General features: G+C 35.9%; 1 protein-coding gene across 1 annotated transcript; it reads right to left on the bottom strand.

Moving 5' to 3' along the window:
- Positions 1-9,012: 9,012 nt before the first annotated feature.
- Positions 9,013-14,919, bottom strand: LOC130968492 (uncharacterized). Its single transcript, XM_057893789.1, has 9 exons — positions 14,437-14,919; positions 14,146-14,346; positions 13,921-14,043; positions 13,773-13,810; positions 13,560-13,680; positions 10,319-13,288; positions 10,038-10,175; positions 9,726-9,823; positions 9,013-9,612 (listed from the first exon to the last, which is right to left on the bottom strand). The coding sequence occupies exons 1-9, from the start codon at positions 14,512-14,514 to the stop codon at positions 9,363-9,365; spliced, it is 4,017 nt and encodes a 1,338-aa protein (XP_057749772.1). The 5' UTR covers positions 14,515-14,919; the 3' UTR covers positions 9,013-9,362.
- Positions 14,920-19,741: the final 4,822 nt, after the last annotated feature.

Here is a 19,741-nt window from a genome sequence, read left to right on the forward strand (position 1 = left end):
GAGGAAGGCTGAGTGGTCCTAGTGCTCATTCCTCAGCTGATCCACAGAAGATGTCAGCTCCCCAATGGATGTGGTCAACTGGTCCCATTAGTCACGGAAAGAGAAATAAAATCCCTGAGGCATCTCTGGAAGGTCCTGCTAAGGATGTGAAACTAGTTCCTGTGGTGGTGCATGCCCAAGCTCTCTAGCATGCTCCATACCCCTCCTGGTGATGGGTCTATCAACCTCAATCGGGGTATCTCCATCAATATAAACTCTGGCTGCCTCACACAGGTGAAAGATGAGATGAAAGAAGGCTAGTCTGGCAGAGAATGAGGCATTCGCAGCTATGCGGTACAGCTCCTGAGGACTCACTCGGTGAACCTCCACTTTATTGCCAAGCATGATGCAATGGATCATCACTGCTCAGTCTACTGTAACCTTGGACTGTTTGCTTGTGAAAATGATGGAGCGCTGAATGAACTCCAACCATCCTCTAGCAACCGACCTCAGGTCATGCCTACCCAGCTGGTATGACTGACCTCTGGCGTCCCTCCTCCACTGAGCTCCGGAGAGACATATGTCTGTGAGGATTTGGTCTAACCTCTGGTCAGTATTGACCATATGAGTATAAGAATGAGAGTCCTCTTTAGAAGGTGGTAGCTGCAGTACTTCCCTCACACTCTCTAGACTGAACTCCATGATCGCCCCTCGGACCGCAATGCGCCAGTTCTTCGGGTCCAGGTTCGCGCCTTGTGCATGCTTGAAAGTCACCCAAACGTTAGCGTAGAACTCCCTGACCATAAGTACACCCACTTCGGTCACAGGGTTGGTCAAAATTTTCCAACACCGTCTCAGAATCTGCTCCCTGATTTTCGGGTACTCCTCTGGTTGAAGATCAAAACAGGCCTTAGGGATCACTTTCTTCTTGTTCACAACTTCATAAAAGTGATCCTCATGGGTCTTAAAGAGGAACCGGGTGAAATCGTATGGACCTGAAGCGGGCACCTTCTCTTTCCTCTTTCTTGAGGATGATTCACCAGTTTTGGGTGTCATATGAATAGTAAAAATGAAGAAAGAATGGAGCGCCCAATACTAAATTTAAAAGGTTTGCTCGTCTCTGAGTAAAGTAAAAGAGAAGGATGGCGATGAAAGAATGGAAGAAGAAAGGGTTGGTGAAGTGAAAATGATGAAAAAAAAGAAATGTGGAGGGAGAGGTGTGGTCACAGCTAAAAAAGAAAAGAAAGGAAGGGGAGGAATGGTGAAAGCTAGAGAGAGTGATATAGTGAAGTGGAATAGAGGTGTGGGGAAGGGAATGAAAAGTTGAGGTATATATAGGGAGTGGGGGAGGGTTCGGTTAGAGTGGGTAAGGGTGGGAGAGAAATGACATTTGAATGTGGTTAATGGGGAAGAGAGATTGGTGGGATTGATGAATGGTGATTGGGTGGAGTGGGGTGAGTTGAAAGATTTATGGGATTTGATAGGTTGATGGGAGGTGATGTTGGAAATTAAGGTGGATGAATGTGGGTGAGAATGTGGCTAGGGAGTGAGAAGGTGTGTTTGAATAGTCAAAGTGGAAAGGAGTTGGGGGTTGTTACCGTTGGTAAGGTTAAAAGTCTTTTTTAAAATCAAATCTGGCGTACCTGGCACTAACACCAGCCTCGGCGTTTAGTGCCAGAAATGGATTTTTTTAGGGACGAGTTGTGTGGCGCTAAATGCCCAGATGGCGTTTAGCGCCCTTGATGGGTTAAAAAGTGTATCCTTCATGGGTGTTAAATGCCCACCTTGCATTTAACGCCAGCTCCTGCTTCCTCTTTTGGGTGTTAAACGCCCTCCTAGCGTTTAATGCTGGCTTCCCTTGCCCAATTTTTTGCGCTAAATGCCAGGCTCGAATCAACCTTGCTCCAGGGTTTTCTGTTCTTCCTTCTGAGTCCTCTTGTCTCTGTGCTAAACACTTTGCATGATCACAAACATAATTAAATAAGAGAAAACTAGAAAAAACAATGAAAATTAAATGACAATCAAACTAAAATTAAAAACTAAAGGATACTCTTAGTTGGGTTGCCTCCCAACAAGTGCTTCTTTACTGTCACTAGCTTGACGGTCAGCTTCTCTAAGAAGGAGGGTGGTCATAGGGGCTTAGGTCATCAGCCCTCACTGTGAATCTCTTTTCTATACTCTCATGGATTAACTCAATATATGCTCAAGAGATAGGATCATGTTTACTGTATGAGGTAGGATTGGACTTCTAGTGAACACCACTTTCATCCCAGGTGAGAAATCTTCAGTGGAAATCTTTTTGTTCCTCCAGTCCTTGGGTACCTTATTCTTGGGACCTCCTCCCTCCTTGGTGGGTGACGAATACCCAATACCAAATTTAGGTTTGATTTTAGGAAAATTGTATTGACTCCCACCAAAAGAGGAGGCTTAAGCAATGAACTCTGCATGCAAGTATCGCCTTCTCCAGAGAGTGATGAAGGTTTAAAAAACTTGAATACCAGGTAGTCCTCACGCATCCTCAGAATCGATTCACCTCTCTCAACATCCATCAGAGCTCTCCCAGTGGCCAAGAATGGTCTTCCTAGGATGATGGAGTCATTTGCATCCTCTCCCATATCAAGTATCACAAAATCTACAAGGAGAAAAAGCTCTTCAACCTTGACTAAGACATTCTCTACTAGCCCATGTGCCTACCTCAGAGATTTATCAACCATCTGTAATGCTATCCTTGTAGGTTGTGTCTCTTGAATTTGCAGCTTCTTCATCACAGACAAGGGCATTAGATTGATACTTGAGCCAAGATCACAAAAAGCTTTGTCAAAAATGATATTTCCAATAGTATAAGAAATCTAAAAGCTCTCTGGATTTGGCATCTTCTTTGGCAGCTTGCTCTGAATGGGTGCACTACATTCCTTGGTCAGGACCACTGTTTTATCTCCCTTTAAAGTTGTCTTCTCAGAGAGTAAGCATTTCATGAATGCAGCATAGGGAGGCTTTTTCTCTAGAATCTCAGCAAAAGGAATGTTGATCTGTAACTTTTTAAAGACCTCCAAGAACTGAAAGAACTGCTTGTCCCTGGTCTCCTCTTAGAGCTCCTGAGGGTGTGATACTTCAGGCTCTAGTATAGGTTCCCTAGGTGGGGCGTATGACAGTGTAACTTCAGCCTTTTCTGGAGCATCTTTCTCCTCTGACGCCTTAGCAACTTGCACCTCCTTCTTCATCATGGATTCATTAGCCATCGTGAGAGCCTTACAGTCTTCTCTTGGGTTAGTCACTATGTCACTAGGGAGAGTGTTAAGAGGCCTCTCAGGTATCCTCTTACTCAATTGTCCTACTTGCATCTCCAAGTTTCTGAATGAAGCTCTAGTCTCTTACATAAAACTATGAGTACTCTTGGAGAGCTCAGCAACTATAGAGGCCAGGTCAGAGTTACTCTGAGACTGAGTGGACGTCTATTGTGGCTGAGAGGCTTGAAATTGGTGGTTATTGAAATTATTGAACTTGTTCTTATTGAAACTGCCTTGAGAGTTGTTGTTGAAATTTGGATGAGGTTTTTGGGGTTGCTCTTTCCACCCAAAGTTAGAGTGATTCCTCCGTCCCTGATTGAATGTATTCGAATAAGGATCATTATTGGGATTTCTAGAGGAGTTGTTCATATAATTAACTTGCTCAGGAGTGGTTTGAACATAACCATAATTCTCCTCTTGGTTGAAGCCACCACTTATGTCATAAGATACATCTTGACTATTAACAGCTAAGACTTACATCCCACTCAAGTGCTGAGTAATCATACTGATCTATTGTAACATGATCTTGTTCTGAGCTAGAATGGTATCCAGGGTGTCCACCTCCATAACCCTTTTCTTCATAGGATTCACAAGATTCCTCTCAGAAGAGTATAGATATTGGTCGTTAGCAACCATCTCAATAAGCTCATTAGCCTCTTCAAGCGTCTTCTTCATGTGTAAAGAACCTCCTGCGAAATTGTCCAGAGACATTTTTGCCATTTCAGAGAGACCATCATAAAAAAATTGCAGCTTGGTCCAGTCTAAAAATATATTTGGGGGACACTTCCTGACCATCTGCTTGGTCAGAAATCCATTGACCACTGATATGTGCCAAACGTCAATTCGGAATTTCTCCTCAATAAAAGAATCGCTTCATTGCAAGTATAGTTCCAAACCAACAATTGACCTGCATCAGAGTTTAATTTTGTTTGTCACAATGCAAACCAATAATAATCGAGAGTATTTAAATCTTGGGTCGTCTCTCAAAGGAATTGTAGCAAGGTATGCATATTATCGGTTATGAGATTCATGGGGGTGGTTTGTGGATTAGAAGACAATAATCTAAATGACAATAAAATAAAGAAAACAACTAAAGATAACAAATACTAAAGAGGCATTCATGGCAAGGATTGAGAATTAAGGTTTTCTATCCTAGTTATTAATCATAACACCATAATTACCAAGAGTTAAGCCTATTATGTTATCTCCATATCGGAAGAAGATCAATTAGGTCTAATTAACCCTAATCCATAAGTAGTATCAATAGAAACAAGATTAATTAACAACTCTAGATCACAAATCCAAGTTGGGTGTTAATACTCAAGATTATCCAATTTCTCTTTCCAAGTCAAGAATGCTCAAAATCTACTCTAAAATCCAACCAAACATTTTATCAAACACTTGAAAGGCATAAAAAATAAAAGCATACTAAATTGCAAGGATAATAAAATCTATAACTACCAAATGCAAGAAACTAATAATCACAACTCAATTAAACACCAATAAACATAAAAACATCAAATTACATTAAATGAAATTAAAAGTAACAAAGGTTCATGAAACTAAAAGTGACACAAATGAGAAATTAACAAGATAAACTAAGGAAATTAAGGTAATAGAACAAGGACAGGTAAAAGAAACTAGATGAAAACAAGAATTAAAACCTAAATCCAAGAGGAAATTAAACTAAAAATTCTAAATTCTAGAGAGGAAATGGAGCTTTTCTCTCTAGAAAATGCCTAAAACATGGTTCCTAAGCTACCTTAATTGCTCCTCCCTCGTTCTTTCTTGAATTTGGCCTCAAATACTTCAGAAATGAGTTGGATTTGGGCTTGAATGATCTCAGAAATCGCCACCCACGTTTTCTTTAAGTGGGTCACGTGCCGAGTGCCACGCGTACGCGCCATGTCATGCGTACGGGTGGCCTGACGAAATCTCCACTCACACATACGCGTGAGGCATACGTACACGTGACCATGAATTCCACCAAATTTTTATTTCTTCATGAATTCTCCACTTTGTATGCTTTTTCTTCACTTCTTCAATCCAATCTTTGCCTTCTAAGCCTAGATCACTTGACAAATACATCAAGGTATCGAATGAAATTAAAGTGAATTAAATTTAGTAAATTAAAAGTCTAAAAAGCATGTTTTCAATCTTAAGTGCAATTTAGGAGAAATTCACAAAACTATGATATTTCATTGAATAAATGTGAGATAAGTTGATAAAATTCACTAAATTTAACACAAGATAAACCCTAAAATTGGGGTTTATCAACCACCTTGTCCTAAGAATCCAAGCTCGCTTTGGACGGAGTATCCAACCACTGTTTTGCTCTATCCCTCACAACAAATGGGAAGAGCATGAGCTTATAGACTTCGGAATTCACTCCATTAGTCTTCACAGTGTCACAGATCTGTAGGAAATTAGAGATGAATAGATTTGGATCTTCCTATGGGAGCCCATGAGCAGTTTTGCTGCACTAGAGTGATCAACTGTGGCTTCATCTCAAAGTTGTTTGCACCTATAGGAGGTACAGCAATACTGCACCCATAAAAATTAGGAGTGGGAGCAGTGTAAAAGCTGAGCGTCCTCCTAGCTTGCTCATTACCATTTGGATTCCCACCATTAACATTAACAACATTATTGTGATTGTTGGGATCTATGGCTTCCTTCTCAAAAGTATCCTTGAGATTCTCACTTGCTCTGTAAGCTCTAGCTTGTTGCAAACGTCGCCTCAAGGTCCTCTCAGGTTCAGGACCAAAATCAAGAAGGAATTCTTTGTCCATGTTCCTGCTCATAAACGAATAGAAAACAAAGAAAAGTGGAAATCTCTACGTCAAAGTGTAGAGAGCTCCCAATGAGGTATCCAATGTAAAAAAAATAAAATAAAACAAAGAAAGCAATTAAAATGAAAAATTCGAAAGCCATTAAGAAAAAGTAGCTAGCCATTTTCAAAAATTAAACAATAGATAATAATAATAATAATGTTTTCGAAAATTGCAAAAAGAGAAATCACTAACGGACACCAAACTTAAAATAAAAAATTAAGGAAAATTTTTAAATAAAATAAAGTCTAAATTTCAAAAATTTAAAGAACAAAACAAATAAAAACAAAAATCTACAAACGCCTAATCTAAGCAATCATACAATTGGTAGTTGTCAGTCACAATCAATCCCTGGCAACGGTGCCAAAAACTTGGTGCAGATTTTGAAATGTCCATAACTGAACTGGCAAGTACACCAGGTTGTACCAAGTAATACCTTAGGTGAGTGAGAGTCGATCCTATGAGTATTGATGGACTGAACAACAATGGTCGAATGATAGGCTTAGTTAGGCAGGCAAAAAAGATGGTTTGGTAATTTGAAATCGCATTAAACAGTAATTCAAGAGTAAAGAAAGCAAATAAGAGACTTGGTGAGAAATCAATAAGAGAAAGCAGTTAAGGTACGGAGATATTTACTTTTTCGGATTAAGTTTTCTTACCAGCTATTTTAATCATGTAAGATTCATTTCATGGCAAACTGTAATTGACTAAACCCTAATGTCTTAGTGATTTAGTCTCCTCTAACCTTCATCAACCGCCAATGTCTTGGTCATTTGATTTCGATTAGACGGTTAAGTTCAAATCTAGTTTATGGCCACAAAAACCCTAATTACCCAAAGTTAAGAGGATTATTTGTCATGTATTCCGATTAGTTCAAGTAATTAGCAATTTAGGAGGAATCTACTTTTAAGTTGTTGTTCAAGTGAGAGACCTCTTCCAAGGATCACAAGAACGCATATATAATAAGGGTCATATTTTCGTTCCACCCAAATTCATAAAATGAAGAACGAAAATAATCCTTGAAACTAAATCAATACATTAATTAAAATAGAAAAGCAACAGTCTTAAACCATAGAAATAAACAGAGTTCCTAACCTTAACCAAGGAGGTTTAGTGGCTCATGACCTACAAAGAAAACAAGAGTTCTGAAAAGTGTAAAAACTAAGTGCGGAAGTTCGATAATTTCCTTGAAAGGTGAATCTTTTCCCTTTTATATCTAACGTAATTTGATTTGAAACTAAAATAAAATATTAGATCCTAAAACTAAAAGATATTGTTTATAAATAAAAATTACAAAAATAAAATAAAAGATAACTAATAAAAGCTAAATCCACTTAAAGATGCTTCATTGATGTATGCTTGGCTCGGATTGCTTGGCGCGTTTACCGTCTAAAGAGGTAAAAGCGTTCTGTTTTGTTGAGGCTTGCTGGCGCTAAATACCCCAGAGAGGCAGCAGCTTTAAATCTTCTCCTTTTAGCACAAAATTCTGTCAAATTATTTCAAAGTTCACCTAAAATAAAAAAAAAAAAACACTAAAATAACTCAAAGTAGCATCCTAAGGGAATTCCTACACTAAAATATAATAAAATTTAATAAATTCTAACTAAAAATGACTAAAAATCAAGAAAAAATAGGTACAAGATACATAAACCGCACAAAAAGTTCAATCATAAAAATCAATCAATTGCACAATTTAAAAAAGGCAAAATCAAATTTAACACCTCTTTTATGTTCACACAAAACTGAAGCAGGAGCACCGCCTCCAGTAGCAGTGCTGCCAGCAACCTCAGTGTCCTTATCATCGAGATACCATATAATGAAACTAAATATATACAAATGATTTTTTTTTCGAAATCAATTTACAATTCAAAAATTAATTTTTGAAAAATTAAATTTGCATAGTAAACAAATAATAATAGGAAAAGTATGAGGAGCAAATGAAATATTTATACAATGTGTACAATGGAGGTTTATGGAGTATTAGAGATATAATCATTAGTGTTACATTTTCCCATCAACTGAAGTTTTTGGGATGAGTGGTATCATGACATGGTATTAATGCGCTAGATCCGAAAGGTCAAGAGTTCGACCCGAGAGTACCCATTTGGGGAACGTCCGGTGCAAAAGTAATTAAATGGGTAAGTCGCCAATCCCTAAAACGGACTATGTAATGTACTTTATCGAGTTACGGGGAGAAAATGTTTATTTATCCCTTATACTCGGATGGTTATTGATCGCAGCTAAGTTCTTTCTACCGACCTACTCTTTTTTATTACTTCCTCCTCCGTATCTACTATGACCACATGGATAAACACCACAAACTCCACCGTTAGGTTCTTTGCTTGGTATGGAGCTTTTTTTTCTAAAAGACAATAATAATTACAAATTAGAGAGTAAATCGTAAAACACACCATGATAACAACAACAAAAATAGAAATAATCGTTATCTGGAGAGAAAAAAGAATAATAAGAGAGAAAGAAAGAACAAGTTTGCTTTGCTCACAACATTGGACATGAATTTTCCACTGACACCACCAGCATTTCCAACCTAACCAAATTTCAAGGAGACATTAGCCAATTTGAAATTATAGATCAAAAAAGAAAAATGATAACAGAAAATAAATAGCTCTCACGCTCTACTCTTGTTTGCTGTAGACTCATTTGCCTTGACTTGCTCTCTGTGGTCCACCACTCAATATCTTGTCCCCTTGCTTTTAAAACATTAACACCAACCTCTCCCTTTCTTTGATATCTCCGAATCGAAATATATATCGAGAGAATTATTGAATCAAGTGTGCAATTAAGTTGGAATTTCGGTTATATTACTAAGGTTTAATTGTGTAAAAATGTATCAGTAAATATAGATATAAGAAAATGAGTGCAAATTAAATATGCAATGAAAGAACTTCTCATTTATATTAAACAATGAAAGGATACAATAAAAGAATATGAATATAAACGCAAAGAAAAAGAAACAATCAAAGAACTGCTCAACATTCTATTTGTCAACTAACTCACACTCTTGGCATTACAAAGTACCTGATAACTTTAAAATGGTACCCTTATGTGGAACACATCAAGAGTTAAACCTCCCACCCCAAAAGAAAAGAAAAAAAAAAAACTATGAAAAGGGGAAAAGGGATACATATTATGTTGCCAATATACACATTAACTTATTTATTTGAACTGTTTTTTGTTTTCTCTTTTGCTGTGATATGTTGTAACTATACAGTGGAGGCCCCCAAGATAGCTGGATAGGAACAATAGGTCACTGACCACCCTTGCGTGAATTCTTGAGATACCGTACAGTCATAACAAGCTTCTGTCTTTCACCTTCTACCTCTGCAAACTTTAGACTCATTTCGGAGTATCTTTCTTGAATCTCTTTCAGCTCATTTTCCATCAATTTGTTTCTTTCCTTCAACAACAACAATTCGGTTAACATGTCGCTGCAAAGGTTGCCATCCCCATTATCCACTCTGGACATATCTGCTTCTTTCTCTGAGGAATTTGCATCGCTGCCATGACAAGAAAATGATCAACAATTACACAATTCAGTTGCAAGACTAGTACTAACAATTAACAAGGTAAAGGAAAGGGTATTGAAGGAAAAGTGGGAAATCAGTCAGACCTCTTGGATAATGACAACGCAGCAGCAGCACCGTTTTGTCCAGACACACATGCAGAATCATTAGGAGGCTCAACTGTAACACACTTATCCTCGACAACCTGGTTGAAGCGCGCGCCAATGTATACAATTCGTTACCGTTAGAAATCAGCAATTTGATTAAAGCTTAATCCAGATACCAGACAACAATGTGAAGAAACTTTCATCTACCAAGACAGATCATAAATAAGACTATAGTTGATAATTAAAGGCTGAAATTTTTCTTTAATATTGTCAAATTGCTCAATCGTTGCTCTGTGTTTGTAATCAATATACCGTTTGCAGTGCAATGCTCTGACTGAATTCCTCCACCTTGTCCTCCAGTTCCTCAATTTTGGACTGCAGTTCCCTTTCTTTCTCCAGAAAAGAGGAAGTTGACGTTTCCAATGCAGTTTCCTTTGACTTTATCAGGGCCTAGAAATACAAAATTCTCTGTTAATATGCCCCACTGCAAATAGTTTTATTCTAAGAAAATGCGAGGAATTGGAAAATGATGAGCAGTAGATAACAATATCCATGGAAAAAATAAAGGTATCAAGAATTTTTCTCAAAGTTACCTCGAGCATTTTTACTTTCTCTCTGAGGCTTGCCATTTCTTTTGAATTTTGAGAATTTGGAGCAGATTTTTTGTTCTTTGGACTGGTTTTAGCTCCATCAGAAAGTTGTGTGTGTCCATTCCTATCCTTGAGCTTCTTCTCATTGTTGGCTAATGCATCATCCTTTTTCTTTAGTTCACCCTTTAGCTGGAAAATTTGTTTTCTTAATTTTTCTATCTCAGCCTCATCCTCAGAAAGAGAACGTTTCAAGGCATCATATTGAGCCCTAAGTTCTTCTAACTCTGACTGCAAGTCTCTACTACCCACTGTTTCTTTTTCATTTTTGAGATCCCTCATTTTACTTAATTCATCAAGCAGCTGTTCTGCCTCCTCCTTCAATAAAACAATTGTAATCACCAGCTCATTTCTTTCCACGGTCTTTCTCTGCAACAGAGTCTCAGATTCTTCAACTGATTTCTTCATAGCTTCCAGTTCCGTTCTCAAAGTTTCTTGTTGTACTAAGTGCTCTGAGAAGCATGAAATCTCTGCTTTAAGCCTTTCATTCTCAGCTTTTAGATTCTGCATTTCCTCAGGGAAATCACTACTAACTTGTTCATCATGATTCTTCTGATTTTCAAGCTGCTTGGACTTGTCCTCAATTTCCAACGACATCTGTTGTATTTTGACTGTCATGACATCAATTTGATTGGAAAGCTCAATCAGTTTTACCTCATAATCACCTTTGACAGAGTGAAGCTCTTCTTTGACTTTATGCAGCATTTGTTCCACCAGTCTTTTTCTGGCACGAAGTTCGCTAGCTTCTTTCATTGCTCTCATGGTAGCCTTCTCATTTGCATCAAATGTAGAGGCCATTTGCACTGAGAGCCTTTTGAATTCTTCTTGAAGCCTCTCAGCAGTATTAGCATTTCTAAGCCTTGTCTTACGCAAAATTTCCTCAGCTCGGATGGCTCTTTGCTCCTGCTCAATCTTGTCACGTGTCACAGCATCTAGATCAGTTTCAAATCCATGAGCTTGTTTCTCCATTTCCTCCTCTAACCTGCTGATTTGGGTTTCAAGTACCTTGATAGTAGCCAGAGAATCTGACAATTCTTCTGATTGTTTCTTAAGTTGATTTTCCAGAACCTCAATACAACGTTCAGTGCTCCTGCTCTCTTGCAAGGCTTCCTCAGCATTGATGGCTCTTTGCTCCTGCTCAACTTTGTTACACATCACAGTATCAAGCTCAGCTTCAAACCCACGGGCCTGTTTCTCCATTTTCTCCTCTAACCGGCTAATTTGGGCTTCACGTACCTTGATAGTAGCCTGAGAATTCGACAATTCATCTGATTGTTTCACAAGTTGATTTTCCAAACTCTCGACAGTGCTCGTGACATTTTGCAAAGCTTCCTCAGCTTGGATGGCTCTTTGCTCCTGTTCGATTTTGTCACGTGTCACAGCATCTAGATCAACTTCAAACTCATCAGCTTGTTTCTCTAGTTGCTCCTCTAACCTGCTTATTTGGGCTTCAAGTATCTTGATAGTAGCCAGGGAATGTGACAATTCTTCTGACTCTTTCATAAGTTGACTTTCCAGACTTTTGATATGGCTTTCTGTGCTCCTGCTCTTACGCAAAGCCTCCTCAGCTTGGATGGCTCTTTGCTCCTGTTCAGCTTTGTCACGTCTCAGAGCATCTAGATCAGATTCAAACCCACGGGCCTGTTTCTCCAATTCCTCCTCTAACTTGCTGACTTGTGCCTCTAACTTGCAGACTTGGTCTTCAAGCTCCTTGATAGTAGCCATAGAATTTGACAATTCTTCTGACTGATTCTTGAGTTGATTCTCCAGACTCTCAGTGTGGCTTTCGATCCCCTCTATAGCAGGAGGAGGAGATGAGCATTCATATTGTATTTTCAACTGTTCTTGCAGTTGGTTCTGTTCCAGCTTGTATGCTATGTCATGGTTTTCCTGTTTCAATATCTCATAGTCTAGTGCAAGCTGCTCCATCTGCATCTCTAACTCATCTTTGTCTCTCTTATACAACTCTATTTCGCCATACAGATCTAAAATTTTTTGCTCAAGTAAGTAAGTCTCCTTGGCATCGCTGTGCTCCCTAGCCAGCTCTTCCAATTCTTTCTGATCTTCATCATCTTCTGTTTCATATTTTGAACTTTTCCTCCCCATCTCATGAGAGTTCTTATTCGGTTCATGGTTATTCGAAAGATTATATATTTCCTTATTTTTCTGCTCTAACATTTCATCCAGGTCCTGCACAGCGAGAACAAGTTCAGCATTTGATTCTTGCGTCTTGTTTAACTGTAATCGAAGATTTGCATTAAGGTCCTTCTCATAACTCAGTTCTTGTCTAATTTCCTCAACAAGAGTGCGAAGGTCTCCAGTATCCAGTAGTGACTTGGTGCTTGCTTTAGCCTCTTCCATTCTTTTGTGAAAAGACTTGAGATTCTCACATTCTGCTTTGAGTGCATCTCTTTCCTCCTTCAAGCTCATGATTTCCTTTGAGAGGTCCTGTCCCTTTTTGCTTTCCTTTATGATTTGTTTCTTGAGAGTCTGTAGTTCCAAGTCTGACATATCCTTCTGCCTGGCAATGGCAGTAAGTTCAGCTTTGAGCCTTTCAATTTCCATATCAGCTGCTGGTTGGGACCCTTCCTTTGGTAGGGCATCCTGAGAATCATTTGTTGAATCGTCTGTACTCAAACCATGTTCTGAAGCAGCTAACCAGCCCCATTCTGGTCTCTGTTGCACATCATACACTGTGGCATTTGCAGCACGATTTTGAGGGTCCTGAGGGTGCCCTGGAGGAGAAACAAAACCATTCGTGTTGGGTTGGATGCTAGCATTTCTTACTCCGTGTTCTCGAGGTGTATCAAGCCCACCGCTGCCCTCAGAACTTGACAATGTTAAGTCAGATCCACTAGAAGTCCTACAATCAGCACTCAATTCAGCTCCTCTGGTGTTTGATTTGGCAGAAACGTCCTGTGAAACATCAGAAGAGTAATTTTATTTATCACCATACAACTTTTTTAACTTTTCAGAATAAGCAAAGGAAAATTGTTAAGTTTGCATCGAATTTATATAGTTAGAAAAATTTGTAGTTTAGAAAGAAAAAATGTGTTAACTTGTACACAGACGAAAATCCCCCTCATAACCTTCAAGAAGAGATTGTTCAGAAAATGATCTTATGGATTGGGATATATAAAACAAACAAAAATGATTCCTAGTCCCAGCAAGTGAAATGAAACCTTACTTCAGATGTATCACTTCTGGTGCTTTCATCTGCATGTCCATTGGTTAAATAGGTTCTCAAGCTCTTATTATTATTATTAGCATCATGTTTTATTTTTCCATCTTCGCATTCTTCTTCCTCTCTGCAATTATTAATCAAAGTCAAAATAAGCAAACTCTATAACCTTAAGAGTATGAAATGATATAACCATGTTAAATTGATAAACCCTTATACCTTTTATCATTGTTTTCTTGTAGTCTCTGAATTGATACCTGTCCATGAAGCAAGAAATCAGAACTAGTGGCAAAAATCTTGCATTAAATTGTATCTCTGTAAAAGCAAAAAATTGAAAACAGTAGAGAGTAAAGGACCAAAGACTAACATGCAAAACAGCGTCACAACGAGAATTCTTGAAGGGAAGAGAGACAGAGGAAGGCTTTGTAGCCTCAGCATAATCTGCAAAGTCTATAGAAACTTCACCAATGGTGCTAGCTTTGGATAACCCCTACATCAAAAAGATAGAAACACAGAATCGTAGATCACAATCACATTCTGACATTACGAACCACAACAATAAAAAGCGAGTGATCAAGAGAGGAATTCATACAGTGGAGAGCACAAAGTAATAGATTCTCTCAGTGAATTTTCCAGTCTTGGAGTCCTGAACAAACTTGACAGTTTCATAGACAGGATTGTCCCATCTACAAATTCCACCATTAACGGAAGCTTTGTCTAATCTTGTTGTTGCTTTTCCAATGTCTACAGGGACTATAGAGAGCACCAATGCATCCACTCCAGATTGCAGCATCTGAACGAACAAACACAGAGTGATTTAATTCTACATTGAGAGGGAGAAAGATGAGTCAAGTGAAGTGAAGGGGAAAGAAATTTAATGTACCTGAGTCACATGGAATTGGAGCTTGAAAACAGCTTTGACCTTGTTCTTGTCGGTTCTCCATCTTGCAGGTCTGAACATCTTCCTAGCCTCAGTATGAGTCCAAAACCCAGGTTTGCTAGTCGTAGCTCCCCGTGGATTTTGGCCTTCGGAAAACTACGTCATCAAGCGATGCTCCGGTGTCCCGCCCCGAGTAAAATGACCGTTACGGACGACGGAGAAGTGAATGGAGACAAAAATGCTGAGTGGTTCCAACTTCCAAATCGAAACAGAGAGAGAGAGTTTAGAAGTAGTAGTTGAGGAGTGAGGACAATAGCTTGAACGTTGAGATGTGAAGAGAGAGAGAATGAAACGGTAGATCTGATGTAAGTGTTTTTGATCGCAGTAGGCTACTGAATATTGGGATGAATAGTGTGTTTGTCTGTTAATGTCAATTCTTTTTTCCTTTCTCTCTCGACACTCCAGCACGCAAAAGCGAAGCTACCCTCCTGCATCTGTCAGATCATTTTTTTAGAGCTCATTTAGAAGGCTAGAAATTAAAATTTACTACAGAATTAAATTCTTTTCTTTTTTAAAACAACTAAAAATAAATAGTTTAAATTCTTTTAAAAATTTTAATTTTAATTTTTTTTATTTGTAAATCAGATTAAAAGAAGTTTGATTTTTAATAAAATTGAATTATATTCTATTAATATATTATAGTCATTTTAAATTATAGAATTGAGTTTTAAATAAAAATAAATTTTAATTCTCTATAAACTTTTAATTTTTTTCACTGGCGTCAAAAAAATAATGTACACATTATGGTACATTTATCATAGGCACAAACTATATTTATGAGAGATGAGTGGGGTGACGTTGATACAAACTATTTATGCAGCGAATATAATTAATTACTAAAATTTGTATTTAAACAAATCTTTGGGAGAATATAGTCAATTAGTCAGTAACGCGAATGTAGTGCGTTGAGATTGATTTTATGGCGAGACAATTGGAGTGTCTGATTCCGAGCATGGTGTATTAGTAGAAAGTTAAAAAAAACATGCGTCGGCGTCTAAGCTCAAGTGGAAAATGGCACGTGCCACGTGGCCGTACAAATATTGGCACCACAAAATTAAAACAATAAATCTTTATATTTAAGTCATCTAATCAACCAAATTATTATCGATCTCATTTTTTGATATGGTTATAAAAAATTTGTGTATTTTTAATTAATATAGAGTTGATTTTTTTTTTATTTCTAAAACACAAATCGGAGATATCGAATTGGAGAAAGAAAAAAACTGATAATTCGATTTGAAAAATGCTGAATTTAAATTTTAAAATTTTATAAATTAAAGGGTCAGTTTTGTATTTTAAAAATTTTAAAAAATTAAAGTTCATAAATCAGATGATCAATTTTGTATTTTAAAAAAGAAGTAGAAAAAGAAACACAAAAAAAATATATATATTTGCATTAGTGAAACGCGCGTGTATAATAGACTCACCAAATCCGAAATACAATTTTATAATAAATGAATATGAACTATAGTACAATTGAATAATATAATTAAAATAGAAACTTAAATATAATTAATTTTATATAAAATTAATAATTAAAAATTATTAAATAAATTAATAAATTTAATTAAATTATCACGACCCTTAATTATTAATTTCACATAAATTGACTGTATCTGAATTTTAGCTACCATTAATATATGTTAAATCATCTAATTCCATCCTTAACAAATTGTCTTTAATTTATCTCAACGATCAACATTATTATTATATTGCAAGCCTCTATGAAGGAGCTTTTATGAAAAAGTGTATACTTTAATTCAATGTGAATCCTTATTCATACACACACAATTATATAATATGATGCATATTACATTATTTTTCACTCACTATTATTGGATTCCATTTAGAGTCTCATTATCATCATATCGGATACTTGAATTAAGAGGACCCCACTAATGAATGTAGTTTTCTGTATTTTTCTTCGCTTCTTCCTTTTCAATTTCTTGCTCAATTAGACAACCACTGGCCCCTTCCCCAAGAATTTATCATAATAAGCAATCTACCTTTCACCGCTCTCACCTTTCTAACGTTTTCTATATCGTATTAATTAAAATTCTTATAACAACTACAGTATCTTTTGTATTTTTAATTTCGCATCATATTTTTCAATAATCTTTTTATTCAATAGGAGTATTTGGAATACAAAATCAAATAGCTTGGCTAAAACGGCTGAAAAAATATAATCCGAGTGGTGAGAGGCTATCGATGGGAAGCTTAGGATAAGATCGGGTATGTGAATTGTGAACATATAATTATTTATCAGTTTAGGGGAAAAATAAAAATTGAAAAGCTCAAACGGTCCATAATTCCGTGCTCCTTTCCCAATATTACGAAAATGACATCTTAACAACAGCACATTCCAATTCTAATATAGGATCCTAAATACACGTAATCAACTCTAAATTAAAATATGTGATTTTTACTGCATAATGACAATTCGTAACTAGCTGTGTAAAAAGTCAAACTATATCTTGTCTATTTATGAAATATAATCGCTTAGCTTAAGTTAACAAGTATCGAGTATATTTATTGAAAACTATTCAAATAAAAATATTTTGTATAAAAATATAATTTATTTATTTAATTGTATTTTAAATAAAAATAATATTTTTATAAATATTAAAATTTAATTTTACAATTTATTATCTAAAAAAATTATAAAATTTTTATTGAAGTACCCATCACATGCATTTATTTCATCAATTTAAGGGATCGAGGTATTTAAAAAATGCTCAAGTGAGTAAAGACTGGAGTATACAAGTAATTAAAATTGGCTTCTGCCTGTGCAGTCGATAGTCAATGGTATTTCTTGGGCACCAAACATAAGCATTAAATTGAAACTAAGGGCATTGTAAGAAGATAGACGACTATATTAAATTAATTAGTAGTAGTTGAGGGGTGTGATACTCCTATACTATAATATGTTAAGGTGGTTGGACAATGTAAATTTCTTCATATAAGCAAGGACGGAGTTGCTCACTTCTTCTAGGGCCCGCAAATTAAATCATAAAAAATAATAATGTATGAATATAATCATATATACCTCAATGTGTACGAAGGGACACATTCTCCAAGTATATACTACTAGTAGTAGTTGTACATGGTTGTAGATATATGCTATACATGAATGAGACCAACCAGTCATAATATATAAAACACACCAACGGTGCCAAGGGAAAATGATCGTGAAGATTCCATGCTTTTAAAAGACAGTAATAAGAGAAAGTTGTACATGGCATGGAGGGCCAAATTAAAGAGATCAGAGCACAATACAACACTCAACAATCGTAGAGTGATTAATATGACAGAAGTCGCTTTACCCTTCATTCAATGCCAATGCCTTTTAATTTATTACTTGGCTTTTAAAGCTGGCCATGTGCGTGTTAATTAAGTTGGGCTTAGTAATTCACTCCTTGCCTCCTACATCACTTAGATTAAAAAAATAACAAGTTTCGTGAGAGTCAAAATTTATTATTATTTCACTAACGATAATTTATCTCTATTTACATATGTTCACATATAAAACATATATAATTAATATTTATATTTATTCGATAACTAATAATAATTATCATATGTTCACTAACAATAATTATCATCTTTAGATAAAATTATTTTTATGTGACTGACCATCGTGTGTACTATTATTATTATTATTATTATTATTATTATTATTATTATTATTATAACTAAGAGTCTTAACTTATTTTTTAATACTTAAATAAGTAAAAAATTAAATGTATATTATTTTTGAAAACATCAAAAAATAAAAATAAAAAAATTTATTTAAAAATTAAAAAATAATTAAAAAACTAAATTGATTTCAATCATTTCTCTTTATGTTATATATTAGTCATATTTTCTTTTCTTTTATATTTTAAGAGATATATACTGTCACTACTGTGCACATTCATGTGTGTAGTAGTCCCAATAATGCAGGGGGCAATGTGGCGGGAGTGGATCCTCTCCAGTGAATAAAAAACTGGATGGTGTGCAGTGTTTAATCTAACCATTTACCACATTCTCTCTCTTATTTATTTCTGGTCCCACTATTAAAATCAAAGGCGAGAAATTGCACTGTATTTTGTCAAGTGTTGAAAAAACTGGAGAGGATCCATTTCCGCAATGTGGCCTAATACAGCCACAAATGAGCCTGTTGTGGTGAACAAAGTCTGAAAGTCCACCCTTCAAAATATTATTATAACTATATTATTTCAACTACCAAACCTAACCATTCAGATACTTTTTACTTGGGTCCATCCATCTATGGCACAGTGTGTCTATCAAAGTCCCCAATTTAACCTTTACATGTGTGTATAGCATAGCATAGCATCACATTGATGATGAAATGGAAGCCATCAAATCACACAAGCCACTGGGTGCTCTAGTGCTTACCCTCTTCTGGTAATCAAATTCATGTATATTCATTCTTTAGGGCCACATACCAAATTACCAATTAATTATGGCATCCCCATTTTTAATTTAACTATCACTTACTTATACTGATTTATGTTAATATATGTTCTATTATATTAGCAAATGCCATCTACCTATTATTAAAACACAAAATACTCTGTTTCAATACATTATTCTTTTTCACCTGCTGCATTAATCCAAAAGGTTGGTTGCTCGGTTGATGGTATATTAATGTCAAATTAACCAAAATATTCCCAAGGTATTAAAGCTAAGGAGCATATTAATAAATAATAATCTTCTACATGTAAGATAAATATTTAAAAAATGTTAGAAAACTATTAGAATTTATTATTTTTAATAATCACTTTTAATTATCAACTCAATTTTTTCAGTTTAGTAATTTAATAATATATTTTAGTTTATACTTTTAAAATTGATGACTAACTACTAACCTAAAAAAGTAAATTTTAATAATCTTTAGTATTTTTCGAATTATCAAGACTCATTGGATTAATCGAACACAATGGAAGAAAAAAATTAATTATAGTTTCCTTTTTGAAATAATTACTGTATATTATAAATGTGCACGTCTCGATCAAATAAAATTAAACTCTAAACTCTAAAACACCTCCATTAAACAAGAGCTTACAATTCCTTTAATAACAAAATAATTAACCATTGGCTTGGTGTTACATCAACAATTAAATTAGGTCTCCAACTTCCTTTAAGTGAGTTTCAAAGGTCTAATCCGACAACTTCTTAAGAAGTAACGTCATGGTAAATCTTTGAGCTTGTCTACAGATTAAGCCTAAAGCACTAACCAACCGTG

This window comes from Arachis stenosperma, chromosome 3, assembly GCF_014773155.1.
Source record: "Arachis stenosperma cultivar V10309 chromosome 3, arast.V10309.gnm1.PFL2, whole genome shotgun sequence".
Lineage (NCBI taxonomy): Eukaryota > Viridiplantae > Streptophyta > Magnoliopsida > Fabales > Fabaceae > Arachis > Arachis stenosperma.

Excerpts from the sequence above, each read along its gene's own strand:
- LOC130968492 (XM_057893789.1), bottom strand. The coding sequence starts at position 14,514 with ATGTTCAGACCTGCAAGATGGAGAACCGACAAGAACAAGGTCAAAGCT. Across the intron at positions 13,289-13,559 it reads CCAGAAGTGATACATCTGAA|GACGTTTCTGCCAAATCAAA; the intron begins GTAAGGTTTCAT and ends GATGTTTCACAG. Across the intron at positions 9,824-10,037 it reads AGAGCATTGCACTGCAAACG|GTTGTCGAGGATAAGTGTGT; the intron begins GTATATTGATTA and ends CGCTTCAACCAG.